At 36.1% G+C, this 21,519-nt stretch overlaps 1 protein-coding gene across 2 annotated transcripts in view; it reads left to right on the top strand.

Annotated features, from left to right (window-relative positions):
* Nucleotides 1-240: 240 nt before the first annotated feature.
* dock5 (dedicator of cytokinesis 5) overlaps nt 241-21,519 on the top strand; it is a 63,333-nt gene continuing 42,054 nt past the window's right edge. For both annotated transcript variants that reach the window (XM_081350009.1, XM_081350010.1), the window contains exons 1-12: nt 241-435; nt 6,940-7,023; nt 8,523-8,563; nt 8,683-8,738; nt 10,824-10,920; nt 11,091-11,239; nt 11,457-11,592; nt 12,494-12,651; nt 13,347-13,428; nt 13,929-14,058; nt 15,865-15,937; nt 16,132-16,274. In XM_081350009.1, coding sequence (XP_081206135.1) covers nt 393-435; nt 6,940-7,023; nt 8,523-8,563; nt 8,683-8,738; nt 10,824-10,920; nt 11,091-11,239; nt 11,457-11,592; nt 12,494-12,651; nt 13,347-13,428; nt 13,929-14,058; nt 15,865-15,937; nt 16,132-16,274 — 1,192 coding nt within the window. In that variant the 5' untranslated portion in view covers nt 241-392. The remainder of the gene's footprint in view (nt 436-6,939; nt 7,024-8,522; nt 8,564-8,682; nt 8,739-10,823; nt 10,921-11,090; nt 11,240-11,456; nt 11,593-12,493; nt 12,652-13,346; nt 13,429-13,928; nt 14,059-15,864; nt 15,938-16,131; nt 16,275-21,519) is intronic.

The raw sequence follows: 21,519 nt of genomic DNA, 5'->3' as shown, positions 1-21,519 counted from the left end.
TCTATCTATCTATCTATCTATCTACAGAACCCTACCTTAACCTAATTTTAAACCCATAACCAAATCTTAACTATAAACATTGACCTTATGTCCTGACAACTTTTAGTATTTAGCAGTTTTTGTGTTTAAAAATGAATATTAATGAATGCATAAACTTTTAGATTTCAATGAAATTCACTCTCTGTATGTGTGAAAGAGTGAGGGCGCGTCACACACACACACACACACACACACACACACACACACACACACACACACACACACACGCGCGCGCACACGCACGTTCTTTGCGTAACACCGGAACTGTGATGTTCGGACCGCTGCAGCCCTGCTACTCCACAACACTATTATTGTTCATATGATTAATTTCACTTGTCTCAAGTTTTCCTGCCATGACGCTCTGGATTCCCACTAAAAGAGAGAAATACGGAGTGGGTGAGTGACTTTCAAAGCGCTTCCGTTAGTTTGTACCCTATGTTTCACTCTGTAAACTTGCGTTGGAGTTTGAGGAGCGTTCAGCCGCACCTTTACCTGAACACACACACACACACACACACACACACACGCGCTAATGATACCTGTATGAAAAGTTGTCAAGTTATTATACACAAACTACTCAGATGGTTTAATATAACAAAATGGTTTAGATTTGTTGACATTTTGTTTCATAAGATTGGATGGGGATCTCATTGCACTTTATGGTCACAAACAACATGTTTATTTTAGTATACTTTGCTTCATTGTATATATAAGTACACAGTACAGTGAATGTTTTTTCCTGGAGGCTTGACAGGACAATACAATTACACTAAATACAGCAGCAGTGCGGCCAGAGTTACAGTGATCACAGTCATAAACAGCATTTCCCTTCCAGTCACATTAATCTGTGCACATGAGCTCAGGTTAACACACCCATAAAGCCAAGCAGAAGGAACTCTTTTATCTCTCACTGCTCACTGACATGTACACTTGCTGGATTGTTTCGCAAATGCCCTTATCAACCCACACACAAACAACAATAAAGGACATTTGCATACATTTGTGGTCCGCCAACAGGCTACGCTCCATCTAAAACTAGTTTTTTATGTAAACTACCCTTGTGCAGTTTAATTTTTAGTTGATAGTACCCAATTGTGCATTTGCAATTTGCTCTTACTTTTGTTGTTCAAGAGCAACATTTGCTCCCTGGAATTGATTTTTTTCAATTTCAATTTGCATTTATTTTTCCAATTATCCAATTTATGTCACATGCTTCATTTGAAATGACTTCAATTCTGAGGACAGTTAAAGCTATTACCTATGAAATTAAATCAACTTCAAATTCAAAAGATATCATAACACAGCAAATGCTCTGCTTGCTTCATGCAATTGTCCAGTCTTGGTTTTCTTCATGTTTTCCTCCAAAAAAAAAAAAAAACACACTTAATATTATCTACACATTCAACAAAACTTGGCCCTGAAACAGTAATTAAGAGCAAATCTGATAGCTACCGTGTCTGGAGAGGGAGTACATTTAATATTTAATGCTAATGCATCAGCTAGAGGTGGGAGATTTAAGCATTCTTTCTCGATTAATTACATCTAACATAATTAGTTTATATATATATATATATATGCTATTAGTTGCAGTTTATTGCGATTAATCGATTTGAAAGCACTAATATATATATATATTGTGTGTGAATATGTCATTTTTATTTATTGGAACAGTCAATGTATAAAAAATATACTTTTGATAATGGTTTGAATCGGCATGTGCAATGTTTGGACATACTGGACTGAATTTATGATTTTCATGATTTTCAAAAAACATACACTTATACGTTCAAAAGTGTAGGGACGGTAAGATTTTTAAAAATGTTCTTCAGAGGCTCTACACCCATATTCAACTCTTCACTACATTATGTCATACAGTACATGTTAGATAACAGATTCAGAGCACATTTTAATATTTGGAGTACTTTTGTCGCTGGTTGATGTACGTATTTATTCTGTAGCTCTGTTGCGATACTGTACTTAGTGTTTATGCCAAGAGTGGTCAGCTGGCCAGTTGAACGCACACAGGATCGATTGTTGCGGTGGAATGTTCTTAAGGGATATGTAATCTGTTGGTCAGACATCAAGCAGTCTGGTTCATACTCAGCCGTTTTTCCTGCCCGAGGACTTTAACATACACTTGAGGAATTTGAATTAAAGGTGCTTTTTGTGGTAACACTTTACAATAAGGTTTTATTTGTTTTCATTTGTTAGTTAACATGAACTAACAATGATACTTCTACAGCATGTAATAGGCTTAGTTAATGTTAATCTCAACATTTACGAATGCATTTCTTAAATCGAAAGTTACATCTGTACATTAGGGTGAACATTTGTATTCACTAACATTTCATTAATGCTATAAATATATTTAGTATATAAGTATATTTTGATAACACTTTATTTCGATGGTCCACTTTAGACGTTTAGGCCTACTATAAGTAACTTTGCAACTACATGTCAACTAGCAGTCATTAGAGTATTAGTAGACTGTCTGCTTAATATCTGATAACACTTTATTTTGAAGCTCCACAAACAGACATTCTACTGACTATGAGTAGCTTTGCAACTACTTGTCAATGTATTCTACTTACCAGAACCCTAACCAAACAGTCTACTAATACTTATTATAAGTTACTTCTAGTTAGGAGAATGTGTAAGTGGACCATCGAAATAAAGTGTAACCAATGTTTTTGTTGCTTCTGAACTCTAATCGCACTCATTCAAGCTGTTTTTGCACCATGACTTCAGCACATTTTTTGCTTGTCACTATAACCACAAGGCATTAGTCTCACTGCCCTTGTGAAGCGCTATCACATATTTACTCTTTGAAATAGCTCGGTTCATCGTGGTACTTGAGAGAAGCGCATAAAAACGCTTATGGCAAAATGACAAATGGCAGTGTGCTAGTGTGTGACTTGCTTGTCAGTGATGTCATAGACGAGCCTACACAAAGACGGTCAGAATAGAGCCTGTTAGCAGAGCCCACATCCCAGCATGCACCAGGCCAACACTGTGACACCTCTATGACCCATTTGGCCAACAACAAATCACACGCTCAAATGGTGCCTAGTGTGTGAACTGAAGACCGTGACAGCTTTTTTTAAGTGATAAAAAGTCTTAATATGTTCTAAATGTAACCTGGGGTGGTGAAATTCTCCTTTGTGTTTGACACTCCTCTGAGATCTAGATTCGTTTGGGTGTGGACAGGAAATTTCATGCACCTTATAAATGATTAATCTGAGCGAACCAGACCGAAGTTTATGTGCTGATTTTACGAGTTGTGCGATATGGTGGTAGCACATTTTCTTTTCTTCAATGTGCACAGAATGTCAGATTGTAATGAACCTGTTCTATACTAACTCAGCTGTAGATTAAACCGAAAGAAGTTGCTCCATACTTTGCCGTGAAAAAGAAGCGGACAGATTTCTCAGTTGAGTGTGCTTGAGATCTGCAGTGCGCTAGTGGAAGCATGTTAGGAAACGTAGCCTCAAGCTTTTTGGTTTATCTATGAGTCTTTATTTGAACTGAACGATGCGCATGCCTGAACAAGACCTGAGCTATTTTCCCCTGGGCTGAGTGTCATCGCGCTGTAGATAGTGTGGCATTGAAAAATAACATTATTTTTTAGCTGTACTTGATCTTTTTTATTGTTTAATGCGTCATGAGTGGGAGATTTAAGCAAAACATTTATACATACCCTGCTGTTCAAAAGTCTTTAATGCTCACCAAGGCTGTATTTAATTGATCAACAAAATACTGTGAAATATTATTGCAATTCAAAATAACTAATTTCTATTATAATATGTTTCAATATATTTTATTTTAAAAATGTAATTTATTCCTGTAAAGACAGAGCTGAATTTTCAGCATCATTACTCCAGTCTTCATTGTTGTTGTTGCTTAATATTTTTATGAAAACTGTGATGCATATATTTTTTTCTGGATTCTTTGATGAATAGAAAAAGCACATAATTTGTTTAAAATATTTTTTTTTAAACATTTTAAAATGTCTTTACTCTCACTTTGTGCACAATTTATTGCATCCTTGCTGAATAAAAGTATTAATTTACTATGAAATATATAGACATAACTGGTTTTATTCTAAATATGTCACAGATTTGGTCACACTGGACTGAATTTATAAATGATTTTTAAGAAAATTTTATATACAGTACCAGTCAAAAGTTTGGAAACATTACTATTTTTAATGTTTTTGAAAGAAGTCTCTTATGCTCATCAAGCCTGCAGTAAAAAAACCAAAAAAAAAACAGTAATATTATGAAATATTATTACAATTTAAAATAATGGTTCTCTTTTTTAATATACTTTAAAATGTAATTTATTTTTGTGATGCAAAGCTGAATTTTCATCAGCAAGTACTCCAGTCTTTGGTGTCTTATGATCCTTCAGAAATCATTCTAATATGCTGATTTATGATCAATGTTGGAAACAGTTGTGCTGCTTAATATTTTTTTTATAACCTGAGATACTTTTTTCAGGATTATTTGATGAATAAAAAGTTAAAAAGAACTGTATTTATTTAGAATAGAAATCTTTTGTAACAATATACACTACCGTTCAAAAGTTTAGGAACAATAACTATTTTTTTTTTAAGAAATTAGTACTTTAATTCAACAAGGATGCGTTAATTGATAAAAGGTGATGGTAACGATTTATATTGTTAGAAATGTTTTTATTTTGAATAAATGCTGTTTTTATGAATAAATGCTGTTAACGTTTTACTCATCAATGAATCCTGAAAAAAGTATTCCAAAAAAATATATTAAACGGCACAACTGTTTCCATCATTGATAATAACTGAGTATCAAATCATCATATTAGAATGATTTCTGAAGGAATTTTTATTTATTTTTTTTTTTTTTAACTGCAGGCTTGATGAGCATAAGAGACTTCTTTCAAAAACATTAAAAATAGTAATGTTTCCAAACTTTTGACTGGTACTGTATATAATGTGTTATTTAATAATTTCAGTGGTAGCTCACTCAATTCCATTGCTTCTATTCATGTTTGACGTCAGCTTTCGAGGAAGTGCTAGTAGGAGGGCTTGACAGCTTTAGAGACAGTAAATGTGGCGAGGCTTAGCGACTGATCATTTTCTTCTTCGCAGGGAATGCTTAAAGTGACCCATGTGCTTGCACAATTGAGATACGATACTGTTCAGTTTAGTTACATCGATTGACAAACTGGTTTATCGACCACCCCTAGTATCAGCCAATCATGTTTCAGTGATTGCTTTGTCATGACACTGTTTCTTTAATGTAATTTAATATGTGAATGCGGAATGAGGAAAGTCAAGTTACCTTTATTTATATTGAGCTTTATACAAAACAGCTTTACCGTGATAAACAGGAAATGAACGATTCAGTGACGCAAACAGAATTGTGTTAGTGTGCTAAACTTTCCTAGACTTCATCTTTGTATGCACATACTCTCATTTTTTGTGTGTAGCAGATGGAAGGCAGTGTGGAGGCAGATGCGTGGCACAAAGAAATCTTGCACTCCCACTAGTTGTCCTTCAGACATGCACCCTCAGGTTCATCTGCAGTTCAACAGCCCAAAAATGTTACTACTAGTATGAGGAAAGCACTCAGCACCTCTTAGTGTGTTCACATTCCACAAATCCGCACTTGTACAGTGCCCAACATTTCAGATGCTGTTTGTTCAAGCTAATATTGCATCCAAGTATATCACAAACTCTCCTGTCGTCTGTTGTATCCCCTACAGCATGATGAAATTGACTTATATTGCTAAGACAAGCGTCACTATTAATATTGCTGTCTCTGAATCTTTGAGGTTGAGGTTTATTTTAAGTGTGCCAAGAAAGGATCTAACATAACAATCAGCATCATAAAATAAATCATCATCAAATCATTAATTACAAGCAATCATAAGTGAGTTAATCAATTACCAACATACAGTATATCATTTTTTAAAACAATTTATGGAATAAAATAGTTCTTTTTTATTATATAGTATAGGTAAAGGCTCAATATGTAAGATTTATGTATTCAAATGTCCAAAAACCATCAAAACAATGTTATGTATTTTGTTGACTTGTGTACTTACACTATCTCAAATGTTTCCAACAATGTTTAAATCCAGAGAAATCAGCTGTTTTAACCAGTGCAACGGTCCGTGTCATTGCGGCGCCTTGCCAGTGACGTCATATAAACGATAACCCGTGATCATGAGTCCTGTTGGATGTTTCCATTGGCTGTGGAGGTTAAGATGACAACTCCCATGATTCCATGCTCATTCACAGCATCATCAGGCTATGCCTTTGTTATTGTTTTGAATAAGCGACCTCTTGCGGCAAAACTTACATACTGTGCCTTTAAAGTTACCTTTATTATATTATAAAGACTTGGGGTCAGATTTACTAACAGCTTGTGCCAGCAAACCCTCTTTTGGCCTGTGCACGTTGTCAGTCGATCACGAGCAGAGCTTTTCACTCTCATTGGCACTTTTTTGGAATTGCGCTCTCACGCTAATTTAGTAAACACCAGATGATGTGTGCTCTTTTGACCAGTATAACCTCCCTGAACACCCTATCAACTGCAAAGCAACGTCCTTGCGTCATGATGGCATGTTTTTAAGGGCAAAATAAACTTGCATTATATTCTGAAAATCGTTTTTAGTTGTAATCTCACAGGGAGTTTGGGTTACATTTGACGTTGTTTGAAGATCTGAGTCATTCCGATAGGCGTCAGACATGTCAAGTGGCTGTTTCCCTGCAGAACTTGAGAACTTTCCTCTTAAGAACTTGTGCAACAGTTTGTGCGCTGTCGTTTTTTTTTCCCTCTTTCACAGGACAGACAGCAGCCTTGTTGTTTTTGTTTTTAGTTTTCTCTTTGTGACACACTCTTGTCTAAATTTCAGCTATCTATAACTATGATGCCAAAGGAGAGCCAGAGCTGAGTCTTCAGGTTGGGGACACGGTACACATACTTGAGACGTTTGAAGGTGAGTGTTGAGTTCTTGGACACGTTTTGACACGTCCACCTACACTTTCTGATTGCGTGTTCACACTTGCACTGAACACTTAATCTGGGGTATCCCAGTTCTGGTGTAGCTTTGAGAGATGTTTGAATGAATGGATTTCACACATGACCTGAACACACAAATTAAGCACCATTTGCTTAGAGGATTTAAAGGGATCATATTTTACACTTTGTTGCAGTTTATTTAACCAAAGTCCACTTATAATGTTAAAAGTTTTTTTCCATGACCATTTTCTATTCTCTCGGACCGTTAAGCTGGTGTCAAAGGGACAGTTCACACAAAAATATAAATTGCCTCCGAATTTACTGACCCGCATGTTATTGCAAATATGTAAAACTTTCTTTTTTTCTGTGTTACGACATTTAAAGTAATAATAATAAAAACATTCTTCTTTTGTGTTCTTCAGAAGAAAGGAAGTCATACAGGTTTGCAATGACTTGAGGGTATAATACTGCAATATTGTCAAATATTATTACAATTTAAAATAACTGTTTTCTATTTGAATATATTTTAAAATGTAATTTATTTTTGTGGTCAAAGCTGAATTATCAGCATCATTACTCCAGTTTTCAGTGTCACATGATCCTTCAGAAATCATTATAATATTATCAAGAAACGTTTCTGATTATTATGTTGAAAAGTTGGGCTGGTTCATATTTTTGTGGACAAGGCTTTTTAACTTTGCTGTCCACATGCAGCTTAAAAAAATAAATAACCATCTGATTTCAAAATACCTTTCCATCTGTGATGGACTTAAACCTTTAAGTGTGGAAGTTAAAGATGTGATGTAAATTCACGTGATTTTTGTCTGATTAAAATGGGACAGATTGGCTAATTTCCGTTTTTTTACTTGCTGAAAAGGACAGGAAACTTTTTAGCACCAATACAACAAAATGAATAGGAAAGGATTGTGCATTATGCACACAATTGTTGATTTATCTGTGCATTTTAGCATTCTTGCACTGCAACAAAGAATGATTGGACATTTTGTGTAAGTCTGTATCCTTGTAAACTCGCTAAGTATTTTCTGGCAAGGTTTATAGATATTCTTCTTCAACAGCTCACAAAATGCTCTCAAACTAATTTGTACAGTCAACATTCACAATGAAAACTTTATTATATTACCATTATCATTAATCAGCTTCCACCATTATTATTTAATTTACACCCCCAACTCGGAAAGCTGTGTTTTAAAGACAATACAGAGTTTCCAACTGATAATTATGACTTTGCAGTGCTTGCATTAATGTCCCTCTTCTTGTAAATATGATTTATTTAAAAATAGAAAACCTGATTTTTGTTATTTACAACTGCCTTATTTCAATATTTTCGCTCGTGATATTGTTAAATCCGAACAGAACATCTGCCTTATTCTGTTATTTTAATAATATAGAACATAGCATCTGCCATGTGGCATCATCTTTCTAAAAAGATCTGTTCTTTTTCCTTCCTTCTCCCAGGGTGGTACCGAGGATACACACTACGACAGAAATCACAAAAGGTGTTGGGATAATTATCATCCTACTGATAAAATGACAATCTAATCATTACCTGACATTCTGCAGCAGGCGGAATGAATTGCGTGGGTTCTCACAAATGCTTCTTTGTCTTATTTCAAAGGGCATTTTCCCTGCCAACTATATTCATCTGAAAGAAGCGAAAGTTGAGGGAACTGGGTAAGAGGCAGATCATATGTTAATTATGCTCTATAATGCATTAATGAAAAATTGTCTATCACTTATTTAATCATGTGCTGTCAGAAAGATCTACAGTTCTAGTCATCAACCGTGGCTTGTAGTTTTCTCGTTTACTCTGACACCCACTGTTGCACGATTGTAACACTTGTTCAAAGCAGTTAAAGGTAGGGTAGGCAATTTTCGGAGGGGCTAGAAATAGCAAGTTATTTTTGAAAGCATGAGATCCAATCCTCCCTTCAGAGTGTCTCCAAAGCCATGCCTCCTTAAAAACACAAAAACACGCAGAGCAAGGAGCAAAAAAAAAAAGAGTCATGAGACGAGAAACGGCATTAAACTTCCTCATGTCTCAAAGCACATGACATTACAATAATAATGAACATAACTTAAAGGTGCATTGCGCAAGTCTCTGAGTTTTTGCAGAACTATGCCCCCTCTGGCAAGAAGCGAAACTGCAATATAGGCAATTTAATAGGCCCAGTCTCAAATTCCGACCCGAATCCCTCTTATTTATTTTACTGTACAGGATTATAGAGGCAATCGCAGTGATCAGAGAAGGGCTCATTCAGCCCATCAGGCAATTGTTCAAGCATGTATGGGTTAGAAAAACGGGTATTTTTAACATGAAATGTTGCGCAATGCACCTTTAAAGAGCTGTGACCTGTACCACCTGACTGCTGCAGATTAATTTCGACGTTGATAGTGTTGCTATTGAAACGCATAAATTCAAGTCACGAACAGCTCCGAGTATAACGTCACGGGTTTCATCTCTTCCAAATGACAGTAGTTATGGCGTGAACGCAGCATAAGCTGGTTGTTTTGTTGTCAGCTGTATAAGGCGGCTGCTGTTTCGTTTGCGGCGCTTGGTGACTGACGTCTGTCTAACTCTGCATAGCATGAATCGCAGTGATGACGTCACGTGATGTCTGCGCGAACAGGTGTGCGGAGATATTGAAATGCATACGTTGACAGGCAGGTAGGACATCGTATCATTGAATTCGGACCGAATGCAATGATTGGACAAACATTTTATGTTCCTATGCCTTCCACAGATTATATATATACATATAAAAATACAGTTAGACCACTTAACTTAGTGATTGTTATCAGCATGTGAAGAGACTTTCAACCAGCATAACAAACTATTTTTCTGGAACAAATCGCCTACCCTGCCTTTAAAATAATGCATGATTAATAAATATGGGTTAAAATGCTCTGAAATGTATCATAGCAACACATTTGGCAAGAAAATATAGTCTGAATCTCCCAGCATGCCAAAGTCACACAACATGGTCACTGCTGACACAATTGCTGAGTGTTTTGGACCAAATTTAACAATCTTCTAAGCAAGTGTTTCAACTGAAATCATTTTCTCAATTCTCAACATGTTTAGTCATAGTCAAAATGAGTGTAATTAGTGCAATTATAGTGACATTTTTCTGACATTTATCTTTTAAATGAGCATTTTTATATTTTTAATTGTACTCTTATCAGTGACATTTTTGAAAATAAGGCATTTCAATAACTTGCTAATAAACTTTTCATTGCCATTAAAGTGAAATTACTGGTTTTCATGCAATGGAGCATATATATATGTGTGTGTGTGTATATATGTATATGTATATGTATTTTTTTTTTTTAAATAAGTAGTATTTCAATGAATAACATATATTTAAAAAATGCTTTGATTTGGATATTTATACATTATTTGAGTGGTCCATTAGTGACATTTCTTAACTTGTCATGACTGTATGCTTACTGGCTGAAATATAGATTATTAAATATGCTGACTTGTGTTTTTAATTCAAAATGATCACTTAGTGTATCAAATAATATTGATGACGTTCTGCAACCAAAAAGCCCAGCGTTGCAATTTTGCGAATGTTTTCCAAATTATACTTTTTATAACGATGGCTTCTTATAGACATTTCAAAAAAATGAAAAAAGCATGATGAAAATCAGTGCTTGGTTCTCCCCGGTTTAAATAACTGCAAAAGGCATTTTTATTTGATGATCTGAGAACCTGACTGAATCAGGTTTTTCTTCTAACCTTCTGTTGATGTACAGGAAACAAGAGACTGTCGTACCTACAGATTTGCCTTTGGTCCAGGAACTTGGCGCCACACTACGGGAATGGACACAAATATGGCACAAGCTTTACGTGGTACGTGAGCCCACCTGTGTCATTTGTGGTTAGTTTGAGTTGAACTCGTCGTCCGTTTCAGCTCAACACAGAGCTTCCCACAATGTGTTTGTTCAACAAAGACAAATCCCATCCCTAGTGTTTTGTAAGCTGTGATATCATTTTTAATCAATTGTTCGTCTACACACCAGAACAACAAGACCACGCTCTTCCGGAACGTTCAGCAGATGGCCTACAGTCTGATCGAGTACCGCTCGCAGATTGTGTCCGGCACGCTTCCCAACGACGAACTTGTGGAGCTGAGGAAGAAAGTCACCGCGAAAATCGACTATGGGAACAGGTGCGATATAGCCTCCCCAACCTCACGTTGTTTCACCAAACAGATCTTTTGATAAGTTTTCATTTGAGGGGCTTGAATGTCTGTATATGTGATTTACTGATATCCTCAAGCAGTTGATGGAATGTTTTGATACAACTGTTTATAATTAATGATGATAATACAGTAAGAATGTGTCAGCACTCTTGTGTGGTAAACTGTGACTGTGGCTGTTGCACAGGATTCTGGGTCTCGATTTAGTGGTGCGTGATGAAGCCGGAAACACATTAGATCCCGAACGCACCAGCACGGTCAGTCTGTTCAGGGCTCATGAGACGGCATCCCTCAGTATTGATGAGAGGATACAGGAGGAGAAGGTAAAACACAAGTTTTTGCTCTGTTCATGGTCAAATTGGTATAATATACACGCTGGTACTAGGAAAATATTTTCTTTCTAGTTGCTTGTTGAACCCTGGGTCCAGAATTAGCACATGACTATTGCCAAATTGGATTTGATGAGTAATTAAAATAATTGGCTGTTTATTGTATAATGCATGGTTTGAGTTGCAATGTAAATTCACAGGAATAGCTGTCAGAATCAAATTAGGAAGGATACAAATGGACTGCTAAAGAAAAACTGATCCACTGGTTGGTTATTCTGCTGTTATGTTTTGACAAATAAATAGGCTAAATATATATTAATTGCACAAGGAATTTTTATGAATCCCCTTTGAAGCACTGTAGCTAAATATATATAATAAAAATAATGCAAAAGTTATTGTATTATTGTAAAAGTTATTATAATGCATGGTTATTTCCATGGCTGGTGAAAAATAATTATGGCTGTTAATTAAAATTGACCTGCAACTGAAAAGTGTATTAAGGTATTTTTGGACTTTGTATGAGCGTTTTCTTTGTACATTTCTTGATAATAAATAATCCCCCCTAATCAACATGTTTTTATGTTTGGTTTGTTGTGAAATTGGTCCTAAAATCTTTTTCAAATCATTATTTGCATAAAAAATGTCAAAACATTATTACTTAAAGAACTCATTGGCTTTCCTCTCAAGTGTCTTTTGAAAGTTACATTTCATTTGTTTTGCAATGCAATGCATTTTTTTTGCATTTAACAGATGCTTTTTTCCATTGCATTCAGATGTACATTTTAACAGCTAATGCATTCCCAAGCATTGTTAATCAAACCCATGACATAACTTCAGTCAAACTGTCCACTACTTCTGTGTCCAGTGCTGTATTTTCTCTTTTCTTTTTGAGTAGATGCGGCTTCAGAGCCTGGAGAAACGGCGTCAGGCCCTCTTCAGCGGCGTGCACACGTACAGCATCCTAATGAATCTCAAAAACTTTGTATGCAACCTCGGCGAAGACGCAGAACTCTTCATGTCATTATATGACCCTGACAAGTCGGAATTTATCAGGTGAGTCCGTCTCTTCCTTTTGTTTTGTTTTTTAAAAGCAGAAGGACAAAAGTATTCAATGTCCGCTTCGTATCGATGGACTTCTGTTTGAAATAGAAAGTTGATTTAGTTCTTTAAAAGCTGAAATACACCAGTATATTCCTCAAAGAGCAGCTTGTGTCGGTTTCAGTGGTGAAAATATTATGGCACAAACTGGACAATGAATAACATGCTATTTTATTTCATGAGTTGCTTTATGTTAGAGAGAGAATGTCCAAGAGACTGAAAGTGAATCTGTTCTTTACAAGTCAACGAAATAGTTTTTCAAAAGATACATCGAGATACACCTACTCAATGCGGTTCTTTGCTTTCAGTTATAGCCTTTATATTTAAGAGCTTGCATCATGAATCATCAAATTTTCCTTGACATTTTGAATTAAAAGGGTATATTGTATTATAAAAACAAGAACTCGAAAGATCCTGAGTCCATTAAAACTGTTTATTAAAGTCAAACTTGAAAAGTGTCCCATTTCGAAAGCATTGGATTTTTGATGAGGGTGGAAAATAGTCATGAATATTAAATTAACATTTAACATTATAAGTGGACCTTGTCATAAGCTTGTCATATAAAGGCAACCTTTCACAGACCTAGTTTGGTTAGTAATGTGAGTTTTGTGGAAATAATTTTTGTGACACATTTTGTATTTTCCTATCAGTGAAAACTTCCTGGTGCGGTGGGACAGCACAGGCATGCCGAAAGAGATCGAAAAACTCAACAACCTTCCTGCACTCTTTACGGTAAGAACAGGTTTTTTGACTACCGGTCAAAAGTTTGGGGTCAGTACGATTTTTTTGTTGTTGAAAGAACTGTTTGTCTTTTTGAATATATTTTAAAATGTAATTTATTCCTGTGATCAAAGCTGAATTTTCAGCATCAGTCTTCAGTGTCACATGATCCTTCAGAAATCATTCTGATATGATAATTTGCTGCTCAAGAAACATTTCTTCTGATCAATGTTGAAAACAAATGTGCTGCTAAATATTTTTGTAGAAACTGTTATTCATTTTTCAGTATTATTTAATGCATAGAAAGTTCAAGAGAACACCATTTATTTGAAATATATATATATTTTTTGTAATAATGCAAGTCTTTACTGTCACAAACAAACATTCTGACCCCAAACGTTTGAACAGCAACTCTAAAAATGATTAAAAAAAATAAAAATAAAAAAGCATGGGATTGTTTTGAATAGTTGTAAGTGTTACCTGCTGTTCTTCTGTGACGACCCTGTGTTCAGGATCTGAGCAGCAGTGACCTCATCAGACAGCGCCTCTTCCTGGTGTGTCAGATCATCCGTGTGGGATGCATGGAGCTGAAGGACGGAAAGAAACACACAGGAGGGCTGAGGAGGCCGTTTGGAGTAGCAGGTTCTAGATTCTTGAATATGTATAGATGGTATAGCTGTAGAAGATCCAGAGCTTTCCTAGATCTTCTCTTCGTTTCAATCTTCATATTCGGAATATGTTTAGAACCATAAGTATTTGTCCCTTTAAATTGTTAAAATGGTACACTTTACAATAAGGTCCAATTAGTTAACATTAGTTAATGCAACTAATTATGAGCAACACATTTGTCACAGTATTTATTCATCTTTGTTAATGTTAGTTAATACAAACACAAGTGTTAGTTCATGTTCGCTCGGGTCCATTAAATAATATTAATAGATTTTTATGTTATTTTAATGATGTATTACTAAATGTACTGATATTAATAAATGGTTGACAAGTATTTTTTATTATTAGTTTGTTAACTAAGGTAGTTAAGTGTAGCCATTATATATCCATAAGTAATTTCTGTGCCACTAGTATCCTGGAACAGAATTGCAAAAATATTGACTGTTTTCAGGCAGATTTCCTTCCACCTCAACAGGACGACACAAACAGCTTTAAAGCTCAAATAACACACATTTTGTTCTGCTGACTACAAGTTCTTCAAAAACAACAATACAAATGACACATGTCTGCTTTTAAGCTCTTCAGCTGTCTTGTCTGCTGGGCTTCACTTATGAGTGCATTACTGCGAGTGCACTTTTTGTCTGTTTTCACGATCTTGGGGATGCGTCAACTTCATTTTGTGCGGTAATAGATCTTAACTTGACAGATGTGTGTGAACAAGGGTTTAATTGCATCAAGAGAATCACAACAATCTGTGTTTCTCTAGTATTTTGATGATAACACTTTTACTTTTTTGCTCTGCCTTGTATTGTCAAATAACTGAGCAAAAGACATTATTTATCCGTATTGCCGATTTGTTTTTGAGAAAAATGGATTTTCCCAAGTCAAGCACGCATGACGTTTCGCATCTCGCAGCTTATAGTGTTCTCTTGCCTTTCTTTCTCCTGTTTATCATATTTCAGTTTAAAGTTTCCAGTTGTGCAGGTAGCTGAAAGACCCAATTATACTCTTATTATCTTCCTTGGTCAAACTCAATAATGTCATACGAAATGATTACATTGTGAATAGATGTTGTATCAAACCTACAGGTGACCCACATTTGTGGAAAATAGTTTATTTTTGTTTCAATAGGACGTTGTGTCAAGTGTTGTGACTTTTTTTTTTTTTTTTTTTTTTACTGCTGACTCACTGTAGACAAAAACATCAGGTTGAATGCCTGCATTGTATTTTTTAAGAAGAAAATTGAAGCAATTTTTTACCGTAAGCTCAAAGACATATTGCATCACTGGCTTATCCTGAGCACAGACAATACCTGGGTTATCTTGTTGAGAACATGTTTGTCCATTTTTTCATGGTTGGTGGTACACAATTAGAGAGCTAAAAGACATGAGAGTTTCAGGAAAAGCAGTTATTAGTAGGCAGCATGATCACAGAATAATGATGTTTTTCTTAGATTTAATAATCTGATTTTGAAGATGATTTAGTGTCTGTTCATTTGGCATTCAAGCTTGCATATCACAAGTCGATATTGAGGTTTCTATAGACTCAAGATTAGTCTATAGAAATCTTTAGTCAAAAATATTTTATCAACATTAATACATATTCAAAGAATTGAAATGAATAGTTTGCGCCACATATTTGACCTCCGAATACATCTCAAAACTAATACTTAGTTATTTTCTCTCTCTAAAGGAATTTGAACAATACAGAATGTAATAATTAAATGTAATGTATCTGTGGTTCGGATCAGCTATAGCCTCCTGTTCTTTGTGTTTACAGTCATGGATATCACAGATATTGCCCATGGGAAAATTGATGATGATGATAAGCAGTATTTCATCCCTTTTCAACAGTGAGTGTGTCCTTTTTGAGATTAAAATATCCTTCATTTACATGATTGGTTTCTCTTTTCATGCTTTTTTTTGTGCACTTCTTCATGCATTGTTGTTTATCTTTGGCAGAGTCCATCATACACTGTTACCCCTAGGCTATATTTTGCTATTTCTTTCAGTTTTGTCCTTCTCCTCTTGGACTCTCTTTTCCTAGGATTGCCATGGAAACGTACATCCGTCAGAGGCAGCTAATCATGTCTCCTCTCATCCCGTCTCGTGTCATTGGCGAGAACGAGCCACTGGCTGCCGTCTTCAACAAGGTCATCGCAACACGAGAGGTCAACCACAAAGGACAGGGTAAATCCAGACCAAAAGGGCCAAGCAAATAATCTTTGGTCTTGTGTTTATGTCTCTGGCAACAAATGTGACCTTGTGGAAGTTTCTTGATTGTTGTATGAAAGTCGAGTATTTGGTTTTGAGAGAATGAAAACTGGATAACTTTGGTAGAGACAAATTTTACAGTTGATTTTAAACAAAAAATTCACTTTATTTTTATTTTAGTAGCACTTTAAGGCCAATCATGTTTTATGTCTGTCTGTCTGTCTGTCTGTCTGTCGGTCTGTTTGTCTTGTCTCTCTTTCTTTCGTTTGGTTTTGCTTGTCTTTCTGTCTTTCGTTTTGTCTGTCTGTGTCTGTCTGTCTTTCTTTTGGTCTGTCTGTCTTTCGTTTGGTCTGTTTGTCTTGTCTTTCTGTCTTTCGTTTGGTCTGTTTGTCTGTGTCTGTCTGTCTTTCGTTAGGTCTGTTTGTCTTGTCTTTCTGTCTTTCGTTTGGTCTGTCTGTCTTGTCTCTCTGTCTTTCGTTTGGTCTGTCTGTCTTTCGTTTGGTCTGTCTGTCTTTCGTTTGGTCTGTTTGTCTTGTCTTTCTGTCTTTCGTTTGGTCTGTCTGTCTTGTCTTTCTGTCTTTCGTTTGGTCTGTTTGTCTTGTCTTTCGTTTCGTCTGTTTGTCTTGTCTTTCTTTCATTTGGTCTGTCTGTGTCTGTCTGTTTTTCGTTTGGTCTGCCTGCCTTTCATTTGGTCTGTTTGTCTTGTCTCTCTTTCTTTCATTTGGTCTGTCTGTCTTGTCTTTCTGTCTTTCGTTTGGTCTGTCTGTCTTTCATTTGGTCTGTTTGTCTTGTCTCTCTGTCTTTCGTTTGGTCTGTTTGTCTTGTCTCTGTCTTTCGTTTAGTCTGCCTGCCTTTCATTTGGTCTGTTTGTCTTGTCTTTGTCTTTCGTTTGGTCTGTTTGTCTTGTTTTTCTGTCTTTCGTTTGGTCTGTTTGTCTTGTCTTTCTGTCTTTCGTTTGGTCTGTCTGTCTTGTCTTTCTGTCTTTCGTTTGGTCTGTTTGTCTTGTCTTTCGTTTGGTCTGTTTATCTTGTCTTTCTGTCTTTCGTTTGATCTGTCTGTGTCTGTCTGTTTTTCGTTTGGTCTGCCTGCCTTTCATTTGGTCTGTTTGTCTTGTCTCTCTTTCTTTCATTTGGTCTGTCTGTCTTGTCTTTCTGTCTTTCGTTTGGTCTGTCTGTCTTTCATTTGGTCTGTTTGTCTTGTCTCTCTGTCTTTCGTTTGGTCTGTTTGTCTTGTCTCTGTCTTTCGTTTAGTCTGCCTGCCTTTCATTTGGTCTGTTTGTCTTGTCTTTGTCTTTCGTTTGGTCTGTTTGTCTTGTTTTTCTGTCTTTCGTTTGGTCTGTTTGTCTTGTCTTTCTGTCTTTCGTTTGGTCTGTTTGTCTGTGTCTGTCTGTTTTTCGTTAGGTCTGTTTGTCTTGAATCCGTGTATCATTCGTTCAATCGTTTTTTGATTTAATTTTGAAAGTAGAAAAATGAGAAAACAGTTCCTTTTTCGATTTTTCGTTTTTTTCCAAAAAAACGAAAGACAAGAATTCAGCTTGATTTTTCGTTTTTCGTTCTGAGGTAGCAAAATGAATAAACAGATGGAAAATTCGATTTCTACACGTGGGCGTGAATGAAACGCCACTTTCCTCTGATTTGTCAGCCGAAGATCAAACTGTCCCGTCATCAGCTCTTCCTCAGTTCTGCACTGCAGAATAAGAGTCCTCCGTTGTGTGGATTCTTAACGCGTTTATTGCAACTTTTTCATGTTTTCCATCAACGAGACTAATGAATGGCTCGACACAACCCGTACTGGGGAATAGACTAGACGGGGCTTTCTTCTTTGTAGACCAGAGTTCTCAAGTGCCAGGGGTTTGCTATTTTCATATTTTCCGAACTGTAAAGTTTTTTTTTTTTTTTTTTTATCATGAACCACGCTGAGTTTTATTCCTGAGTGACTATATAATGCATTTTACTTCAAATAATCTAAATGTTGACTTTGAAAAGTAGGCGCGTCCGAAGGCTATTCACTCTATTTTGGTTCATTTTTGGTGTGCGCCAGAAAGATGTTCAAGGAGACTGAGACGCACTAAAGTAGAAATCATGTTGTTTTCTTTATTTTTCAAAGGCATGACATTTTGTAGTCATTTTGAATGTAAACAAATAAAAACATAAATTTTTACTGTTTCGAATGACAGAGTAACGAATAACGAAGTTATTTCCCCTGCTGAGCAACAACTCCAAGTGATGGCGCTGACGCATCGCTCGCTCTCACAACATAGGCAACATAGGCTATTATCAGTTCACTTCTGGCATTGCTAACTTGACATCGCAGCCTGTTCATTATTAAAATAAAACACAGTCAACCAAATATATAAAAAGTTATTCTGCTTAATTTAATTTGTCTGTTGTACAATATAAAGGCTGTGCCGCACAGTTAATCCAAACTCATTTCCCATGCTGTGAAGAGGATGATTTAGCCTATACGTGTAGGCCTATATTGGGACTCGACTGAAGTTTAAAGCCTTCTTTACATTATAGTTAGCATCGAAATTTTGCATTGCAAATATGGAAACTATATGGAACCAACGCCGGTACAGTTTCAGTTTCGATTCAAATAGCCTAAATTTGTTTAGGCTTGGCGTTTAAAATAGGCTAAATGTTGTTTATAATAAAGGACACAATAGGCTATTATTATAAGCTATTAGGTTATATTTTTATTATACGTGGCTACTTATTTTTTATTCTTGTTGTTTTCTGAATACCATTCATTTAAGGATTTGACATAGGCAAATGTCAAAGGGGAAGTAATGGTAAGGGGAAGTAAAATACGCATAGAAATAGCCTATATGTTATTAATAGTGTTTATAATGTTAATGTTGAATTTTATTTACCGTTTTTTTTCTGAATAGGCTAATAATAAAAATGCGTTTGTTTCCCTCTCAACATGACCCAGTGCACTGCGCACAAGCGCACATCTTTGAGATATAAATTAATAAATTTTAATAAAACACAATAAGGCCTACATTATAAAACTCAGAAGAGTATGTATTTTAATATCTATGTTGTTCTCTGTTCTCCGGTTGTTAGATAGTCAGTCTGAATGACATTTCATGCGTTTATGTTAATATAGCCTAGGCTTAGGCTATATATAGTCAATGCATTATTCTTTTCTTTTTCTATAAGTGTTAAAATATTTAATTTATAACTAATTATATTGATTATCTATATCTACATTTATTATTTTAAAAAAATTACTGGGCGATCGAGGGCGACCATGTTAGGCTAACAGTTGTCATTTACCCTGCATACCGAGCTGATGCAAAGCATAAAGTTAGGTGAATTTATATCTACACAGAAGAAAGCCCTGTCTAGTTTATTTCCCAGTACGGGTTGTGTCGAACCACTCGTTAGTCTGGTTGTTTGATGAAAAAAAGATTAAATGTAGTTGCAATAAACGCGTTAAGAATCCACACAACGGAGGACTCTTATTCTGCAGTGCAGAACTGAGGAAGAGCTGATGACGGGACAGTTTGATCTTCGGCTGACAAATCAGAGGAAAGGGGCGTTTCATTCCCGCCCACGTGTAGAAATCGAATTTTCCAGCTGTTTATTAATTTTGCTACCTCAGAACGAAAAACGAAAAATCAAGCTGAATTCTTGTTTTTCGTTTTTTGGAAAAAATGAAAAATCGAAAAAGGAACTGTTTTCTCATTTTTCTACTTTCAATATTAAATCAAAAAACGATTGAACGAATGATACACGGATTGTCTTGTCTTTCTGTCTTTCGTTTGGTCTGTCTGTCTTGTCTCTCTGTCTTTCGTTTGGTCTGTCTGTCTTTCGTTTGGTCTGTCTGTCTTTCGTTTGGTCTGTTTGTCTTGTCTTTCTGTCTTTAGTTTGGTCTGTCTGTCTTGTCTCTCTGTCTTTCGTTTGGTCTGTTTGTCTTGTCTTTCTGTCTTTCGTTTGGTCTGTTTGTCTTGTCTTTCGTTTGGTCTGTTTGTCTTGTTTTTCTGTCTTTCGTTTGGTCTGTTTGTCTTGTCTTTCTGTCTTTCGTTTGGTCTGTTTGTCTGTGTCTCTCTGTTTTTCGTTAAGTCTGTTTGTCTTGTCTTTCTGTCTTTCGTTTGGTCTGTCTGTCTTGTCTCTCTGTCTTTCGTTTGGTCTGTCTGTCTTTCATTTGGTCTGTCTGTCTTTCGTTTGGTCTGTTTGTCTTGTCTTTCTGTCTTTCGTTTGGTCTGTCTGTCTTGTCTTTCTGTCTTTCGTTTGGTCTGTTTGTCTTGTCTTTCTTTCATTTGGTCTGTCTGTGTCTTTCGTTTGGTCTGTTTGTCTTGTCTTTCTGTCTTTCGTTTGATCTGTCTGTGTCTGTCTGTCTTTCGTTTGGTCTGTTTATCTTGTCTTTCTGTCTTTCGTTTGATCTGTCTGTGTCTGTCTGTTTTTCGTTTGGTCTGCCTGCCTTTCATTTGGTCTGTTTGTCTTGTCTTTCTGTCTTTTGTTTGGTCTGTTTGTCTTGTCTCTCTGTCTTTCATTTGGTCTGTCTTGTCTTTGTCTTTCGTTTGGTCTGTTTGTCTTGTCTCTCTTTCATTTGGTCTGTCTGTCTTGTCTTTCTGTCTTTCGTTTGGTCTGTCTGTCTTTCATTTGGTCTGTTTGTCTTGTCTCTCTGTCTTTCGTTTGGTCTGTTTGTCTTGTCTCTGTCTTTCGTTTAGTCTGCCTGCCTTTCATTTGGTCTGTTTGTCTTGTCTTTGTCTTTCGTTTGGTCTGTTTGTCTTGTTTTTCTGTCTTTCGTTTGGTCTGTTTGTCTTGTCTCTCTGTCTTTCATTTGGTCTGTCTTGTCTTTATGTCTTTCGTTTGGTCTGTTTGTCTTGTCTTTCTGTCTTTCGTTTGGTCTGTTTGTCTTGACTTTCTGTCTTTGTTTGGTCTGTCTGTCTTTCGTTTGGTCTGTTTGTCTTGTCTCTTTGTCTTTCGTTTGGTCTGTTTGTCTTGTCTCTGTCTTTCGTTTGGTCTGTCTGTCTTTCGTTTGGTCTGTTTGTCTTGTCTCTCTGTCTTTCGTTTGGTCTGTTTGTCTTGTCTCTCTGTCTTTCGTTTGGTCTGTCTGTCTTTCGTTTGGTCTGTTTGTCTTGTCTGCCTGTCTGCTATCTGTCCGGTAATTGATTCTGAGATGACTTAGTCTGTGTTGAGAGATTCTTCACCCTCAGGGCTGGAGTTTGTTGACTGACGAGACCTGTCCGACTTATAATGGCATATTTTTT

The sequence above is a fragment of the Scardinius erythrophthalmus genome (assembly GCF_964197995.2).
Source record: "Scardinius erythrophthalmus genome assembly, chromosome: 20".
Classification (NCBI taxonomy): Eukaryota; Metazoa; Chordata; class Actinopteri; order Cypriniformes; family Leuciscidae; genus Scardinius; species Scardinius erythrophthalmus.
The sequence above is the reverse complement of the archived record's forward strand: the minus strand, read 5'-3'. Positions and strand labels throughout refer to the sequence as shown.